Source organism: Sciurus vulgaris (assembly GCF_902686455.1).
Source record: "Sciurus vulgaris genome assembly, chromosome: 4".
Taxonomy (NCBI): domain Eukaryota; kingdom Metazoa; phylum Chordata; class Mammalia; order Rodentia; family Sciuridae; genus Sciurus; species Sciurus vulgaris.
In genome coordinates, this window is record NC_136464.1 from 144,864,974 (window position 1) to 144,884,027 (window position 19,054).

The 19,054-nt window shown below is 43.2% G+C and overlaps 1 protein-coding gene across 5 annotated transcripts in view; it reads left to right on the forward strand.

Annotated features, from left to right (window-relative positions):
* The first annotated feature begins 3,890 nt into the window (after positions 1–3,890).
* The window catches only part of LRCH1 (leucine rich repeats and calponin homology domain containing 1), a 184,584-nt gene continuing 169,420 nt past the window's right edge, over positions 3,891–19,054 (forward strand). The window contains exon 1 of one of the 5 annotated variants that reach the window (XM_079136983.1): positions 3,891–5,063. In XM_079136983.1, the coding sequence (XP_078993109.1) occupies positions 4,766–5,063 (298 nt within the window). In that variant the 5' untranslated portion in view covers positions 3,891–4,765. The remainder of the gene's footprint in view (positions 5,064–19,054) is intronic. The other 4 variants (XM_079136986.1, XM_079136985.1, XM_079136984.1 and 1 more) reach the window with 4 other exon arrangements.

Consider the following 19,054-nt stretch of genomic DNA (forward strand, 5'->3'; position numbering starts at 1 on the left):
TTATTTACAAACAGATAATTTGTTTCTTCCAAAAATTCATGTATTCATCACATTACAAGACAATAACATGATATGCTTATATTATAAATCAATAATATGGTGCATAGGTGAAATGTAGGTGAATCAATTATGATAAAGATATTTTTAATATCAATATAACATTAACATTCTTGTCTTTAAAAAGCCAGTTACTTAAAAAGGATTTCTTTGTAAAGTTGAAGTCCTGTTAGCTGGTACCTTTCATTTATCTTCCGGTGACTTCCTCTAGCTACCTCTTAAGAAACTACTGAGGGTTGGGTGTGGTGATGCATGCCTGTAATCCCAGTGGCTCAGGAGACTGAGAAAGGAGGATCATGAGTTCAAAGTCAGCCTTAGGAACTTAGTGAGGCCCTAAGCAACTCGGTGATATCCTGTCTGTAAAAAAATATTAAAAAAGAACTGGAGATGTGGTTCAGTGGTTAAGTGCCCTTGGGTTCAATCCCTGGTACCAAAAAACAGGACAAACAAACAAAAAAACTATTGAGGAAGCAGAGGGCTGGCTATTTTTTTCTTTACAAGTTATTTAAGGAGATCTCAACCACATTAAGACAAAGATATTCTTTTTGTGGTGATCAGCTTCTTATCCTCAGTGGTCCAGGTTCTATTTTCCCCACAGTTTCTTTAAAGATGCTATTATCCCTCACAAGTTCTAGGTCAGAATGTTGTTTCTGCCATATAATTGATTATAATATCTCATACATAATTTTTAAAGTATTGATTTGAAAATAATAATAGGCATCCCAAGTTGGCATTCCATTATGGGTTCAAGATTACTCATGAAAATAAAGACTAATACATAGATAATTCTGTCACCATGCATCATTTCTCTATTATCATTCAAAGAGTGGTTCCAGAAGACAGCTTATTTGGGAATTTGTTAATGGCCCAGATTCTACAGTTTCTTTATTTGGTAGGAGCTGATGTAGAAAGGAGGTCTGGTCCAGGATCTAGTTTGGGAGAGAATAAGGAGACCAGCGAAGGCTGCTTCTTTGCTCCATGAGAAGGAATAACAAGCCCTTTCGAAGGGGCCGAGGTTCTCTGTTGTGCATTTTGGGGTAGGGAAGGTAAAGAGCTGGCTCTGGTCAAATGTAGAAGATTTAAAAAATGAAAGGCAGCTAACATTCTCTTTTCAGACTTATGATAATTTCTAGATCAAGAAGGCCTATAAAACAAAAGATCATGGAGGTGAAGGCCCAAACAAACCAACTTCCACAGAGATCTGTGGCATTACATTAAATCACAGTGGGTGTGAGCACAGCTTGAGAAAATGCTTGAAGGCTGCTGTCTGGAGTACATAGGAGGAACTCCCTGTTAAGAAAACCAAGAGTCCTGGCAAATACTTTCTAGACTTTTTCACTTCACAGATAAATAACATGAAAAGAATTGTTAACTGACTCTAGTGACCTACTTTTATTTTTTCAAAAAGGATACTAACACTAAAATTATTATTGCCATTGTTTCATGTCTTTCTACCAGAAAAAAAAGAAATAAGAAAGATACACTATCACAATTATATGCAATTTTTAAAATTGAATAATCCAGTTTTATTAAAAAACTGGACATGGTTCTAATTTCTAATTTTTCTCATCTTGTTAGTCACTTTGCCACCAACTAACTGGTTCACCGATCAATGATTTGGAATACTAGAAAACTCTGAAACGTGTCCAAGACAGTAAAATTTGTTATATTTACAAAAATTCTTTTTGATACCATTAGTTGCATTATAGCATACAAATATCTCAGACATTATTTATGAATTATGTAGGCAGCACATAAAATAAAAAGGCCTGATCCCTACTCTTGAAAGCTAATGAATATAACATGCCCTGATTATTGACACATAAATATTTACAGATAAATATTTAGATATGATACAAAGAGAATATTTTAGTACTGAGAGCCTACGGAGGGAGTAACCAGAAAAGGGTGGTGTTCATCAGGGAATAGTCTTTCATCTTTTTAGGAAAAAGAAAACTGAAGTACAGGGGTTAGAGAACATCAGGGTGAATAAATGAAAATAAGCCCTGATTCTGTGGCCTTTGGGGTCAAATGTCTGTTTTTATTTGATTCTGGTTTCCATGTGTTTTTCTTCAATCTTCAGCGGAGAGTTTGAGGGGTGACCTCGTCTGTTGCAAACAACTGGGCTTTGTGTCTGCCTTCCTTGCCCAGTTAGTTTGGCTGGAGTAGACCCTGGGAACCATGAGGAACAAACAAGGCTGGGGAGGCTCACCCTTTAGTCTATACTGTGTGTTCCCACCGAAAGGGAATGCTTGCTGATTTTCAAAGATGCATGTGGGGAACAGTCACGCCAAAATCTGTCTCCCATTCTTAATTCTTAATTTTGGTTCTTATGAATTGGTTCAGAGCTCCATGTTTCAAGCAAGACTAGAAGATCCCTTCCTCCCACTGGGGATTGATCTCAAGGACATTCTATCTCTGGGCTACATCTCCCAACTCTTTAAAATTTTTTATTTTATATATATATATATATATATATATATATATATATGCTTTTTTTTTTTTTTTTTTTTTTTTTTTTTTTTTTTTTTAACAGGGGCTCCCTAGTTGCCCAGGCTGGCCTTGAACTTGGGATTCTCCTGCCTCAGGCTCTCCTCCACCCCAGTCGCTGGGATTACAGACAAGTGCCACTATGCCCAGTTGAATTGGGTCTTAAATATGAAAGGGCTTATGATCTGATATCTGAATGCTAGAATAACTTTTTTAAAAGTCTTCAAAATTCTTATGTTGATTAATCATTTTTCTTCTAACAGTCAACATTTTGAACTGAAAATACCCCTATTTCCCCCTTTCTCAATACTTTTCGATCGTTACTTCATGAAATGAAGACAAAAACATGAAAAGCACCTGCAGCCATCCTCCAAATAGCTGGTTAAGAAGAGTTTGTAAGGGAAGAGGAGGAGGAGGAGTTGCTTGGGGGTCTACCAGTAGGTGGCGCTTGTCTCTTCTGAGAAGATTCTTTTGCTCAGCCAAGAACCCCATAGAAATTAAGATCTACTATGCGTGTGTGCAATCAATGGAAGTGACAAACATCATGCCATACTTCAAGGCTGAGTCCTTTAAGTCACACGTTCCAGCCTGGTGCCTAGGCCATCACACTGCATTCCTACTCCCTGCTCCGAATGTGGACTTTTATTTTCATACTTAACTCACAGTCTCATTTCACCAAGCCAAATCACCTTATAGGGACGATCAAGCCTTGAGTATAGAGAAAAAATAAAGGCCCTAGAGAGTTGGAGCTGAAGTTTCAGGAAATGAGTGAGACTATTAGTCTTCCAGCTGGTCTGCCCTTAGGTGACAGATGTTCTGTCGTCCCCTATGGCCTGCAAGCCTTGGCCTAGGCGCCCGCGGCAGAACGTGAATTCATTCGCTTGTAAGAAGGCTCATCAGTTCCTATTCCTCACAGGGGCAAAGGAGAAGCGGCTCTGGAGGACACTTTGGCGGTACCTAGGCTCAGGCTCAAACTGTGACTTGTGAACTTGCAGGGTCACTAGCTTTCTAACCTCTCCTGGCACCACCCAATTTGGGGCTTAATAGGTCTTAGCCAGGCACTCCCCCTCATTTGACAATGTATTCTGTCCATCATAAAATGACCCTTTTTGAAAAGTCCTTTCTGTGTAGCTTTCTAATGTCTCTCAACCATTCTGCCCCAATCGTATTTGTCTATTTGCGCTGGAGACTGGCCCCAGGGGTATAGAGTGAAGAGGGGCAACCTAGAGGTTAAGTCCAGCTCCACCTCTGATTGCAGGGGTGACTTGCGATAAATTTAATTTCCTCTGTAGATTGAGGGAAGCTTTTTTTTTTTTTTTTTCCCCCTCTTTCCCGGTACCAGGGATTGAACCCAGTGGCGCTTTACCACTGAGCTACACCGCCAGCTCTTTTTTATTTTGAGACTGGGTCTCTCTGAATTTCTCTGGTTGACCTCGAACTTGAGATCCTACTGGTTTGGTCTGAGTCTCTGGGATTAAAGGCGTGCTCCACCGCGCCAGGCAGGCTAGCAATTTTTCCACTTAAGGGGTTCCTGGATTTAGTGAGAATTTACGTAGACTAGACTAGCGCCTGGTCATCATAAACCCCAAATGCCGGGGCATCTGTGGGCTAACCCCATATGAAAAACTGCCTTTGGGGGAATTCTGGATCCAACAGCCAGAATAATTCTCCTCCCCACGATCTCACTGTATTTCAAATATCATCCATTGCCTCGCCGCCGTTTTCTCAACGCCAGTTAAAGCCTCTTGTGCCCCTGAACCTCCTGGGCGGCAAAAGAAAGCCCAGAGGGGCTCGGCGCCTAACTGCAGGTCACCCCGGAGCAGGCGTCCAGCTCCGATTTCGGGGCGGGTTGTCCGGCTCCGCGTGGGGGTAGGCTCGGGCGGGACAGACGGCGTGGTGGAAGGAGGAGGAGAGAGCAGGCGGCGGAGGAGGGGAGAGCCGGCGAGAGGAGGGAGCAGGCGGAGGAGACACATGCGCGCTGCCGCCGCCGCCGCAGTCCTCAGCTTCCCGGGGACAGGAAACCTTCAAGACTGAGCTGCCACTGCCGCCTCCCGGCCCGCGCCCTATTCCGCACGCTTGGTCGCAGCCTCCTCCTGCACTCCCGGCGTCTTTTCCGGGGAGTACGGCAGGGACTCAGCCCCAACTACCGTCTCCCTGCCGCGGAAAGCTGTGACCCCCCCGCAGGAGCGGCGGGGAGGGGTGGGGGGCCCGGGAGAAGATGGCGACGCCGGGAAACGAACCCCAACCTTTCGTCCCTGCCCTCTCCGTGGCTACTCTGCATCCACATCATCATCCCCACCACCACCACCAGCACCACGGAGGAACCGGAGCCAGCGGCGGAACCGGTGGCGGCGGCGGCGGCAGCGGGGGCTTCAACCTGCCCTTGAATCGGGGTCTGGAGCGCGCGCTGGAGGAGGCGGCCAACTCCGGGGGCTTGAACCTCAGCGCCAGGAAACTGAAGGAATTTCCCAGGACTGCGGTCCCCGGCCATGACCTCTCGGACACCGTGCAGGCAGGTGAGAGAAGGCCGAGGGGTAGGCAGTGGGTAGTGGGCCGGCTGTCGTGTCTTCCCGACGCGGTGGCCGGTGTGAGACCTGACCGCGCTAAGGGTCCGTCCTCTGCGGGTTCTCTGGAAGAGGCGCGTGGGCGCAGGGGCACTGGTGGCCCGCCTCACCCAGCGGTGCGTTGCCAGGACAGCCGGGATGTGCTCGGCAGCTGAGCCCGAGTGCGCGGGTCCCGGGCTCTCCACCCTGTGTGTGCGGCGCCAGGGACGTGTCCGTGGGCCTGGGACTTGCGGGCGTGCACTGTGCGCCGGTGGAAGTGGGAGGTTTCGAGCGACTGCGCCGGCTTCCTGGGCCGCGAGAGTGGCCAGGAACCCCAGCGTGGGCAGACGCGTTTGCGCCTCCAACCCGGTCAAACCCTCTTTGCACCGAGGCGTCGCCCATCCTGGTGGGGAAAGCCAGACAAAGGTGGCACGCCCTCGTCCGACCCGAGGGCATCGGCGCGCTGCGGCTAGTCCCCCTCGGCGACATCCCCGAGCGGTCCGGCAACTCGGTGCCTCTTGCGAGGGGCTGCCGAGCCTTCCTCCTCTGCGCCTGTGCCAGGAGGGAGCCGCCGCGGTCCTGGTGAATCCTAGTCGGCTGCCGCTTCGGAAGCAGCCCACTCGCTCCCTCCTTCCTTGCTTTGCGCCCACCGCCCACACATTAGGGTTCCCACCGCCCGGACTACGTGGTTCTCAGTAACCCGACCTTTTGCGGGGGTTCTGGAAAGGAAGCGTGACATGGTAAAAGAAAAGTAATTAAAGCGGGCCGGTTTTCTTGTGTGAACCCGGCAAGTCGTAACTCGCGCCAATAAGCAGCCAGCTTTTTCAAGTTATGTCATGTGTTGACATATTTCGGAGCCGTCTGCCTTCTCTTTGGTTGTTGGAGTTGTAGGAGCGGGATCCATAAACAGGAAGCAGGGTGGTGGAATGGGAGTGGGGCCTTGGGATCTGTACAGAACTGACTTGGTTTCCGACCATCCGGTTCCGCTCCCTGGGGGACGGTTTGTATCCTGGCAAGCGACCAGCATTTTAAGGGCAGTGGGTGCCCCCTTTTTGGAGCCATTGCCTAGACCTCTTGGCTATCGTCTCCTCTTGGCCGAGTGTCAGGCCCCCAGGATCCTGTATGACTTGACCCTTAGGTCAGGATCTTCAGTTTTCTCTTATAGAGGAATAAGGGGGTGGGGCAAGGGAGCAGGCAGTGACTTTTGGATGCTAGGTTTCCAGTGCTCTTTTCCTCCTTTTGATTCAATAAACATTTATCGGGAAGCTTAAGGAGTATTTAGATGGAGTTCTGAGTTCACTGGAGGCTAGAAATGCTCTCCAGGGTTATTGAACTTTGTTATTTGGATTTAGGGATAGTCTGGAATGGGCAAGTCAGGGAATTTCCAGAGTTGAGCTTTTAGCAGCTGGGGGCTGTCTTTTCATAGGACCTCTTAGTTTCATCTTCTCAAGTTAGAAGTTATTACAAGAATTGCTTGAATCATTAACTTAAAAATATCTATTAAGTTCTTCCTCTCTTCTACCGTAGAGTACCATTCTATAAAGATTATAGAATGGTTGTGTAGGACTGCAGAAAACAGAGACCAGCAGGACCAATAATAACTATGGTTTTGTCCAGTTCTGCATGGGGGCTCAGAGTCCTTCCTCTTCTTCAGTTATGCCGATGCTCATTACCAAATTAGGTGAGCCTGATGTGTCTGTTGTGTTGGCATTTATTTGAGAAAACCAGTGCTTTAAATGGGAACCACATCTTTCAGTTATGACCTTGCCATGTGAGGTGGTTGCTTAAAAATGTTCCTTCCTGTTCTCTGCTTGCTTGTGGCCAGTTTAGGCTGTGGGTTTTGCAGGTTTTTAATTATGAATCTTACTTGCACATCTTTAGTGTTTAGAAAATTCGAACTAGTTAAAATTCAGAAGCTTAATATTAATTCCTCATTCAAAAGTACAATGTTATTTGGGACAGAGGGGCAAAGAGATGTCACCTGAGTTTGTAGGCACTTAATAAAGAGAAAAAAGTAGCCAGTGATTTTACATGAAATTTGAATAAGGTAGTAAAGATTTGCTTCTGCCAAACATCTTTGGCTCAGTTCAGAAGCTGGGTATAAACCACATGTATTCTTCTCTTTGTTCTAAATAAATATGTAGTTGAGCACTGTTTCTTATTTGGAAGAGCAAAAAAGCAAAATAAAGTGAGGGTTAAAGCAGTTTTCAGTGTGCGTTGTGTTGACCTTTCCTACATAGGAAGAGTTCTAGTTTGAGTTGAAAGTTTGAGTAGTAATGTATACAATAAAGACAGTTGTTTCTCCTGGGCTCACAGCATATCTCTTAAATCAAAATGTCATGAAGATTCTTAAAGACATTTTCATAAATTTTGAAAGACAGTGACAGCAAGCTTTTTTTTTTCTGTTAAGTTGTCTTGTGAAAAGTAACTTTTCTGGCAACCACCTATGCACAACTCTTGGGCAGTGTAGCATATCTGAACAGAGTTAAAAATCAGGGTGTAAACACAGAAACATAGAGGCCAGAACTGCTCAGTCGAAGTCTAACCTGTCACTCAAGTGCATACACTTTATTCATAGGAAAAAACTCTCAGGCTCTCACTTTGGGCCCATTAGTTTACTTCTATTTCAGTCAAAGTAAGTGTTGTTGTGAGATGCTAGTCTTGAGGCAGATGAGAAGGGGAAAGGTGCAGTGGCACAGATGGCACTGACCCAGATGGACAAAACCAAAGAGCCACAATTAGCACTTTCTCTGTGCACTTTTACGTGCTGAGAACTTTATCTGCATTATCACAGTTCTCACTAGCATAGTCATAGTGTCTTTTGCAGGTGGGGAGACTGAGATGGAGAGAGGTCAGGCTCAAGACTATACTCCTACTTAGAGGCCAGCTAGCGATTTGAATCCGGACAGCCTCATGATCCTGTTTGTTTTTGACAATCTGGTTAAGCAAAGGGAAGGGGTGGAGAGGGACAGCATGTGGGAGGCGTCCTGGAGATTGATTTAACCACCATCTATTCTGCAAATAGCTACTGAGCTGTACCAGTGGATACAGGGAATAGAATAGCTACCAAAAAAGAAGGCTTGTTCTCCTTCCTATGAAGATTTTACTCCAGTTGGAAGGAGGGACAAGGAGATAAATTAAGAAATTGATATTGCAGGATGAATAGGAAGAGTTAAGGATAGAAGTAGCATCCTTGCCTCATAGACACACAGGCAGTTTATATTGATTTGTGGTAGCCTGTATCAGGGGCACAATATGACCACAATAGATAGAAACTGAAGCATAATATTGGATCTGATAAAAAGAACAAGATGCCCACCAGTAAAGCTCATCTTTTTTTCTATGTTGATTTATTAAGTAGTGTCATTTTGAATGGAGAAATTCCCAAGGGTGTTTGTATGACTGAAGTAAAGTGAATAGAAAAGAAGAGTAAGAAAAGAAATCTGAGACTAATTGCCTGAAGCGCTAAAACAGAAAAACAAAGTTCTTAGTTAGGCTTGGTATGGGGAACATTTTTTGAAAGGATGTAATATCATCAGTATTTTCCCCCTGATGCTGGGAATTGAATGCAGGGTACTCTACCACAGACCACATCCCCATTCCTATTTATTCATTTATTTATTTTTGAGATAGGGTCTCCCAGTCTAGGCCTTGAACTTGCAATTTTCATGCCACAACCTCTGACTTGCTGGATTATAGGCATGCACCCTCACACTGGCTACTGTCAGTGTCTTTGTGAGGTAACTATAAGCAAGCAGGAAAGACTATATGGGAAATGAAGAGTTTGTCCAAGCAGAAATATAAAAATGTGGCTAAAAATACTTGTATGAATTTTTTTTTTTTTTATGAGTATGTGGTGCCAGGGATGAAATCCAGACCTCCTGCATGCTATGCAAGTGCTGCACCACTGAGCTCTCCCCCCAGCCCTGAATGTAATTTTCTTATGTTCAGGTATGGAGTTCTGTAGACGGAAAGGATAAGACAGCGATGTATGCGAAACTAACAGTTCCAGGAAGTTGCAGGAACTACCAGGCAGGTCAAGGTGAATCTCGAAATAGCATTGATAAACACTGTGTACAGAATGCAAGGCAAATGTCCTTTCTGTGAGGTTGATTAGGAAAGACTTCCATAGGAGAGATAGGATTTGGATCAGGTTTTGTAGGATAGATAAGATTTGGTTGGAAATTCCCATGGACATCCTATTGTTGGAAAAATCGTTCCAAGATGTGGAGTGAATGCCTGTCACTAAGATTCTGAGATTCTGAATAAAAGAAGAGAGGGCATTTAAGCCTGACCTCCGGTCATATCCTTTCAACCCACTCCCACTGTATAATGGGGTACCAGGGGAGGGCTCATATGACCTTTTGAGGACTCTGGAAATGGCTGAGGCCTGGAATTTGTCAGCCTCTGGGACTGACACCCTCGTGCCTGAGCTGACTCTCTCAGATGTCTTTAAGATTCAAAGACTTTTCTCTGAGATTTGTGGGTGGCTTATCTGCTGAAGGCTGACTTCCCCAATCCTGCTGTCATTCTCTCGCCACCAAGTCCTTGGATATTAGTACTTTCCTGTCATTGGAATTCACACAGGACACGATAAATCTATTTTTATAACATACTCTGTTCCATAATTTTGGTCACAGAGATTTTTCACTATTAAATGTAACGAAGCTTTTGAAACCACATGTATTTTCTATGTTCTTTTAAAGGTGCACCCATTTTTGGATTAATTTCATTCTGTTAAATTAAAGGTATTAGTTATTGATGTAGTTACCAATTTTTGTGGTAGTCACTATTCTTCAAAAATGTGTTTGTTCATTGCCTGTATTTTATTTTATTTATTTTTTCATTACAAGTATTTTAAATATCCAGCCATTTGTAAATCATGAGTTATAGCCTTTCCCCTTTCTATTATAATTTTTTTCTTTTGTTGATTAATTTCTCTTGTTAAGGTAAGAGGACTTACAATTTAAAAGCTTTTGGAACCACTAAGATTCAGTATGAATAGTGGTTCTGAATCATGTCCAGTTGTGCTTCCATGTGTTTGTGGGATGGCGAAAACAGTCTATACCAACATAGCATGCTCCTCTCATTGCTCGTATTGCAGGTTACTTTATGGAAAAGACAAGAGCTTACTTTTCATCATGCTTCTAGAATAGTACCATGTATACAGTTATAAGCCAGGAAACTTCTGGGGGATTTTTATTTTGTGTCATTTTATAAAAGAACAGTCTAAGGTTCTGCCCTTCATCATTGGAATGATTCTGTTGGATAGCTCGTCAGTCAACATCTTATTTGATTTTTGGTAGGGGCATACATTAGGCCAAGATTTGGTGCATCCTACCATTTAACAATTTTTGTTTCAGTTACTGACAATTTTTCTTCAGTTGCTGAAGCAAATTGAAATTTTCCATGCTGTGGCTAAGTAAGTCTTTGGTGTCAACATTTAAGGGTACATGCCTTTTGAAACCTGTGTTGATGTTGATCAATTCAGAAATCTGTTTCCTTTGCCCTTGCTGTCCTGGTAGCTGTGTAGAATTTTTCTTTCCTGTCACTCAACTGCTTCATTGCTTGTTCTAGCAGAAGTGGTCCCCTCTTTGGGTTTACTTTCCTGTCTCCCACCCACCTTTGTTTTCATACATGTAAAGTCTTTTTTTTAAAAAAATTTTTAAGCCAGGCAGTGTTTACTTACTCTTAGTATCTCCCCTTAGGCATCGCCAACCCCATCCCCGCCCCTGTGCTGTATGGTCTGCGCTTTTTCTTTCAGAGACTGAGTAAATTAAATGCAGAAATACTATCAACTCTACTGAAGGTGGTTGTAAGTTCATTAGGCCATGACACTTGGACTTTGGTCAAAGTCTCATGAAAACCTGTTTGTGAGGCTAGTTTCCAGATTTTGTTCAACATTTTTGGAGAATTGAACTTCAGCTTCAGAAAGATATCAGGCAAAAGTGGCTTGGGATTGGTTTGCCAATTGGTAAACTCTTTCAATTGCCAGGATTAAGGTTATTTAGTCAATAATTGAAAATAAAAATTGTTCAATGGGAGGGCATACTAAAGTTTGGCGTAATAAACACCCACTAAAAATCAAATAAATGTCAGATGACAAATAATCTATTCAATAGAAAGATTTTGAGGATGAGGGTCAAACCTTAGCCGTTCTTTTATAAGTTGGCACAAACCAAAAATTCCCAGAGGTTTCCTGACCTTTAATTGTATGGTATTATTCTTGAAATATGATTAGTATGGTAGCCTGTTAAAGTAGCCTGTAACATAAGCAATGAGAAAAGCAGGTTATGTTAGTGGAGATTATTTTTGCCGTGATTATTTTGCAGTGATTATCTAGTTATAAAATTACAATCTATCATAAAAGTTTTCCGGATGTATGATACCAAACCCAACTATGTTTACATAGATGATGCTTTTATTTATGCATAACTCATAGGAACCCTGGCTTCTGTTGTTGCTATTATCCTTTTGCTACAAGTATTTTAAGATCAGAATTTTAGTATGATAGGTTTTGGGTGTGTGTGTGTGCGACATGAATTGTTTCACAAAGCAAAGACTAAAACAAAAAAAATAAAGATCCCAAAAAACCAAACAAATAAAAACCTGCAAGAAAGGAAAGAGGGGAAAAAAAGTCAGAATTCCAAATAAGACTTAATTTAGGAAAATAGGCCTGTCAAAATGGAGTCAAGCATCAGTATGCCTTTTTTTGTTGTTGTTTTATTTTGTACTGGCGAGTGAACCTCTACCACTGAGCTACATCCCCAACTCTTTTTTTTTGTTTTTCATTTTTAATTTTATTTTTAAATTCTGACACAGGATCTTGTGAAGTTATTTGAGTCAGGTCTAGAACTTGTGATCTTTCTGCCTCTGCCTTACAAATTGCTGGGATTACAGGTATGTGCCACTATGCCCAGCATGCCTGTGTTACTCTTCATCTGAATTCAAGAGTTCAGTGGTACTGCTTCCATATACTGTAGTAAGAAATAGTACATGTGGGAACCATCTGTTCCCATAAAGTAATTCAAAAATAAAGTGGTTTTGTTTACATGAGCAGAAAGTTGACCAACTGTGAGAATTTGGCTTCTTTTGCTTACTCCAGCAATGCAAGAGAAGGGAAATGCCTTTTTAGTTGGATTTTTGTGTATGTTCATAGTTTTTCCCAACTATATCCTCCATCGCTAACCATAAAGGAGGATATAGTTGGGAAAAAAATAAAGCCAAAAATGAAATTGGAGAGTAACAATATTGTTGATTCTCATAATAGTACTTTTTATCTTTTTAATTGTTTAAATTTGTTCTAATTAGTTATGCAGGACAGTAGAATGCATTTATGCACTTTGCTATATCCATACATAAATGGGGTATAATTTCTCATTTTTCTTACTGTATATGTTATAGAATCACATCGGTCATGTAATCATATATGTACATATGTCTATTTCATTCTACTAGCCTTCCTATCCTGCTTTTTTCCTTAATAAGAAATTATTGTTCCTGTGTTCATATGGTTTTGACGCAGAGGCAGCTCAATTTGCTCTACCCGAAATTCTTATAGAACATTTTTACATCATGGAGGGTATGTGACCTGATTGTGGGGTCTTCCTGATGTTTGTTTTTCTTCCTCCTACTGTATCCCTCTGTCCCTCTGCTGGAAGGGACCTGAGGAGGGTGTGAGAGGAAACTGGGCGGGAGCCCCCCCCAGCTTAGTGATTCCTGAATTTCCTCTTCACTGTTCTTGCCAAATATGCAGAGAAAGGCCCCCATCTTAGTTTTTCAAATCCTCTGGCTTCTCCTCTGGCTTTGCTTTTGACAGCTGACCCCTGCGGGATGACATACACAGTTGTGCTACCAGATGTGTTCCTCTAATATTCTTCCCTGTTTTTGATGTTTATGCCATATAGGGTGAGGGACAGCATCACTGTGTCCCACCTGGCCCAGTTAGCTTAGCTCTGATTTGACTCACTTTATCTCTGTAGGCAACAGTGGTGATTCAGAGAGCATCACTGACAGACTCTCTGACAGGCCTTGCTTAGACTGTCTTCATCTTGCTTTCCAGATCACTTACCTGCTGTCCTCACTCCTCACTGCCCTGTGGGGTTCCGCCCACCTCCTTCTCATTTCATCCTGTCCACGCCTGCTCAAAACAAACAGCCTCCCTGCCAGCCTTGCCTTGCACATCTCAGCATTGAATCATGCATAGCCTTAAGGCATCTTTGTCTTATTTTCTTTGTGACCTTCTTCTTTTGGTTCAGTTGTCTTTCCTTATCCATGGTTTTAGTTATTTATGGTTTCAGTTACCTGCAGTCATCTATAGTCCAAAAATATTAAATGGAAAATTCCAGAAATAAACAGTTCATAAGTTTCAAATTATGAGCTGTTCTGAGTGGTATGATGAACTTAGTGCCGTTCAGCACCATCCCACTGGGACTGAATCATCTCTTTGTGCAGAGTTTCCATGATCTGTATACTACCCACCCATTAGTCACTTAGTGGCCATCTTGGTTATCAAATGGACTAATGCAGTATGCCAGCACTTCTGTTCAAGTAACCCTTATGTGGTAGCCTAGTGCACCAGCCCAGTGCCTGTCATTCATTTCACTTCATCTCATCATATAGGCATTGTATCATCTCACTTCATCACAAGAAGAGTGAGTACTTACTATACACAGATATTTTTTAGAGAGAGACTACAGAGATAACCACATTCACATAACTTTTATTACAGTATGTTGTTATAGTTTTCCTGTTTTATTATGAATTGTTACTAATTTTTTTTTTTAGTTGTAGGTGAACACAATACCTATTTATTTATTTATTTATATGTGGTGCTGAGGATTGAACCCAGTGCCTCATACATGCAAGGCAAGCACTCTAGCACTGAGCTGCAACCACACCCTATCATTAATTTCTTATTGTGCTTAATTTATAAATTAAACTTTATCATAGATATATGGTGCATAGGGAAAAAAGCATAGAATATATTGGGTTCAGTACCATCCATGTTTTCAGGCATCGCAGGGGTGTTGGGACCCAGCCCCCTCAGGAAAGGAAAAACCAGTATACTTTCCCCGGATTTGAGCTTTTTCCTCCTTCACTGGCCTGTGAGATTTGGCTTATTTTCCTGATTTTTGTATTTTCCTTCCGAGTCTGGCACAGGAAGTGCTAATGGGCCTCGGTGCTCATCCTTCTCCTCTTTCTCTCCTTGGTCTCTGCACTTTTCATCCATTATCTGGGATGGCGCCATCCCCTCTCTCCTCTTTGTGCACATTTAGCTCTGCTCTCGTTCCCCTGATGCTGACCTTATTTCTAGCTGGTGTCTTTTTCCTTCTCAGCATCGCCCACTGTATTATTCTGCTCGGGCCACCTTGATAGCACACCACAGGCTGGGGCTTCAGTAACATTTTCTTTCTCACAGTTCTGGCGACTGGATGTCCAAGATCAAAGCATTGGCAGGTTTGGTTTCTCTCTTGACTTGCACAAGACCATCTTCTTCATGTGTCAGTTTGTGGCCTTTCCTCTGTGTACATACATCCTTGGTGTCTCACTGTGAGTCCAAGTTTGCTCTGGGGTTCATCCAGATGACCTAATATAACCTCTTTAAAGCCTCTTTCTCCAGGTACATTGCATTCTGAGGTATTGGAGGTTAGGGCTTCCAGGTGAATTTTGGGTGGACACAATTTCAGTCCATAATACCTTCTTGCTCACCCCGAGGTAGCTGGTAACTGCTGCTCTCTCCCTTTCCTGGATAGACTGACCTTGGACTTGTACAAGGCTGAACTTAATGCTGCCCTTCCGGGAGGCTAGGGACTAAACCTACCTCATTCATCATCTGCTGTGACTTGAATATGACTTGAATGTGTCCCCCAAGGCTCACACTAAAAGTGTGTTCCTTAGTGTGGTGATGTTGAGAAGTGGTGGAACCTTCAAGAGGTTTAAGCCCTCACTGAGAGCAACACTTTCAGAACAGATTAATATTCTTGTGGGACCCCTGTTAGTTCTGGTGACATTGAGTTTTTACCAAATGAGGCTACTCGGTGCACTTGGCTGCTCCTGCATGCAGCTGCTTCCTTTTCTGCTTCTCTGCCATGTTGTGCCATAGCCAAGAGGGCTCTCACCAGAGGCTGATCCAATGGGGCTGCCTGATCTTGGACTTCCAGCCTCCAAAACTATGAGATTAACAAACCTTTATTCTTTTTAAAGTACTCAGGTATTTTGTTATAGCAGCAGAAAATGGGACTGACACACCATCCCTTCCTCAGGACCTAGAGAGCATTCTCTCTAACTCTCACCTGGGCCTGTGGTTAGTCTCAGTGAATGCTGTTGAGCACTTGAACTTGCTGTACAATGAGGGAAGAGCCACATTAACATTTTAAAAATGGACTCCAGCTTACTTGGGTCCTCCTCCCCATTCTTCATGGATTTAGAATCTTCCTTTGGTGGTTGACAAGTCTCTAGAGTTATTTTTCCCTCGGTTTGGTGAGGTTGCTTCTCATCAACATTTGGAAGTGCTTGGTAAGCACTGTGACTTTCAGAAGTCAAGTGAGTTGTCATGAGTTCTGAAGGAGAGGGGCAGGGATTCTGTCGTATCACATAGCAAATAAAGAAATTCGCAAATAAAGAAAAGCTGCTTGACATTCTTTGAGCATGAATCATATGTCAGGATCTAATGCCTAATTAAAAAGTAGAGTTTCAGTTTTAACTAAATTTGGTGAGGATTAAAGAAATAATACATTTGAAAGTTGTTTTCACTTATAAATATTTCCGTGAACAATGTCATTTTCAGATCAAGCCTTTTCAGCCAAAAAGGCCTTCTTGCCTCTGTTTTCATCAGTATAGCTTAGTGTTTAAAAATTGGGTCTTCTGAGCCAAAGACTTGGGTCCAAGTCTGGGCTTTGTCGCTTACGAGTGTATGGCTTTGGCCAGATAACTGGCACCTTCAAATTAGGGATAATAATAGTATGATTTATAGAGATTTTGGGGGCCAAAGATTATATATAACAACAGAAGACATGATCAAGTACTTTTGTGGTGGCACCTGGTCTTGCTTTAAGTGCTTTATATGTAAATATATGTACTATATGTGTTATATCATTTATTGCTTGTTAAGTACTCTGTTTTAACCATAGTAGGTGTTAAATAACTCTCAGCCCTGCCTTTCTGTCAGGGTTTGAAAAGGAAGTTTAGAACTTAGAAACCATCCATTCATAGCTCTGGCTCATTTTGTTGCTGAGCACACTGAGGTTATTCAGTTGGCCAAGGTCACACAACAGAATGGGGTGGGGTGGGTGCCAGAGCCAAGGCCGAGTCTTAGGGGCTCATTTTAAAGGTCTTCGTCTGTGGAACTGGGGTTTACTCCCCCCCACCATATGCTTCTTAAGTCATACCCACCCAGACCAGCCATGCAGCGGGCCCCAAAGAATGGAAAATGCTGTGCAACCTTTAGTAACATATGGTCCAAAGCTGGGGAGAATAAGACATGAGACTGACAGAGGTTACAGATTAAACGTGTTAGTTCAGGCTTTTACTGCCTGTGGTTTGGGGGACGTGCATAGGCTCCTTGTAAATTGGATTCCAAGCACTTAACAGTCATGTTGGGCAGCCCCTGACTCACAAACCAGAGGCCATGGAAGGTCTTTCAGAGTGATCTTGTATTTTAAAACTGGGAACACATTTTCCTGTGCAAACAATGTAGTAACCAGTGATTGCTTTCTTTTGCCAAGCCAGGAAGACCTGTTTAGCCCTAGCTGACATGGGCCTTTGTGTTACTGTTTTTTTTTTTTTTTTTTTTTTTTTATTGTTTCTTTGCAAAATTGTGGCCTCAGTTCTGACCTGATACTCTGAATCTGGTGAAGTGGGCTCCTGTCCCTGGAGACTAATTCTCTACCTTCTGGCCGTTCTCACCAGGAGCCGGAGGTCCCTGACCCCTCTCCCAAGGCTGCTTGGTCAGTGGGTCCAGCAACTGGGTGTCCCTCCACACTGGTGTTGGGAGCCAGGATTGGCACAAGTCAGGGGTTCACAGAGGTCAGATCTGGAGTCAGAGGGACTGGCTGTGCAGGGAGGAGCAGAGCTAAGAGCCATCTACCTGAGGGGGACAGCCAGGATTTAGACACTTCATGAGTTAATTTTTTATTTCTTATATTATCTCCCAATTATTAATTTTACAATTGGAGGGAAGTTATTGCATCTTTCTGAAGCTCAGGTTTATAATTTGATAAAAGCAAAATTGCTTTTTACAAGTTGATTTACAAAGTAATGCGTAGTACCCTGAGCAGGTCTGGTCCCCAGGGAGTGACCTCCTGAAGCCTCGTTTTATTGTTGATGCCCATAGGTTGATGTGACATGGTTTTCTTCAATCAAATAAAAAGTAGGAAATTGTTAGCATATCATTAGCATGGTGGCTAAGAGCATAGATTGTGGTTGGGGCTTTGTCCTGGCTCTTCCAGATCGTGGCTAGTCCTTCCCTTCACTGGGCCTTGGTTTCCTCATCATAAAATGGGGGTACTAATCACAGGATTATTGTGTGAAGGAAATGAAAGAATCATATGTGTCAGGTGCTCAGGTCACTGCCTGGCACTGATTTTGCCACTATTCTGAGACTGCATATTTTTAGACAAGATATTCAATCTTATAAGGCACAGGAAGATTAACTTCCTGGTAATATTGTGACATTAATCAAATAATCTCGATATCCAGAAAGCTTGGGCGTGTGTGCTATGTGTGTGTGTGTGGGCGGGGGGGTTCGTTTCTGTTCTTTTGACAGTCTTGGGAGGATCTTGGGATCCCAAGGGGGACTAATCTGATAGAGAAGAATGAGTTCAGGATTTTCACAGTGGAGGATGGGGAGCTGCACTCCTGGGCCACGTTAGGTATTTAGGGGGAAGGTGCTGGCTGGCTTTCATTTTGTCCTCGGGCTTGGAGGGATGGGAAGGAGGGCTGGGTGGGCTCTCAGAGGAGCACTTGGGGTCCATCTCTGCACCTTCTGAAGGAGTCCTGCAGTTGATCAAAAGCTCCTCCAGACTGGAAGAAAAGACATTGATCACTTTTTCCTGCTCTTGACAAAAACCAATTTGAGGGTCTTTATGTTCTTAACGACCTCTCTGAGGATGTATATCCAGTGCTTCTGTAAGAAGTGAGGACATGCCTATGAGGAGGTAGAGATTCAGGAGTAAAAACCAAGATCCAAATCTGTCTCTTGCTTTCTTTGTTCTACTGGTAACTGGCTTTTATTTTGAGATGTAATCTGATTTAATTTCATTAAAAACCTTGTGATCCTCCAGCGTTGTGCTGAAGATGCTGTAAGGAAAAGGAAAGGGGCTGTCCATTTGTTGAGCAGCGTCACCCCTGGGTTCAGGGTCCCTCAGAACGATTCCTCCCTCAGTCCCCAAATTACCCTTGAGAGGTCAGCAGTGCTGATGTCACTGAGAAGGGAACCTAGCGGCCAGGCAATCTGACTGCATTTGTGGCACCAGTAAAGATGGGGCCAGAATTGGGACCCGAACTCTCAAGAAGAGCCAGAGTCCACTCTGTTTTACAGGGCACTAAATATTTAGAGCGAGAGGCACAGAACAGAGAAGATTTTGAGACTCAAGCACAGAGCATTTTGACAGATGGTTCTAGGGATGGCCCAGAGATTTGGGGGTTCATCCCTGAATCAGACTCAGATTCCTGACTCGTGTGATTCCCCACACTAAACTGAAGGTAAGCAGAGTACCCAGGTGTCTGTCTTGGAAATTCCAGCCGTGATCCTCACCTGTTTGTAATGGCCAGCTATCAGCTCCATTTCTAAGCATTGTGTTTTATTTTTTCCTTTTGTTTTAATTGGTGCATCGTAGTTGTACATAACGGGATTTGTTGTTACACACTCACGCATGCACACAATATAACAGCACATCTCCCTGTATGTACCCTTTCTTTCCCCTCTTCCTTCCTCCTGGTTCTTTTTCTCTACTTTGTACTCT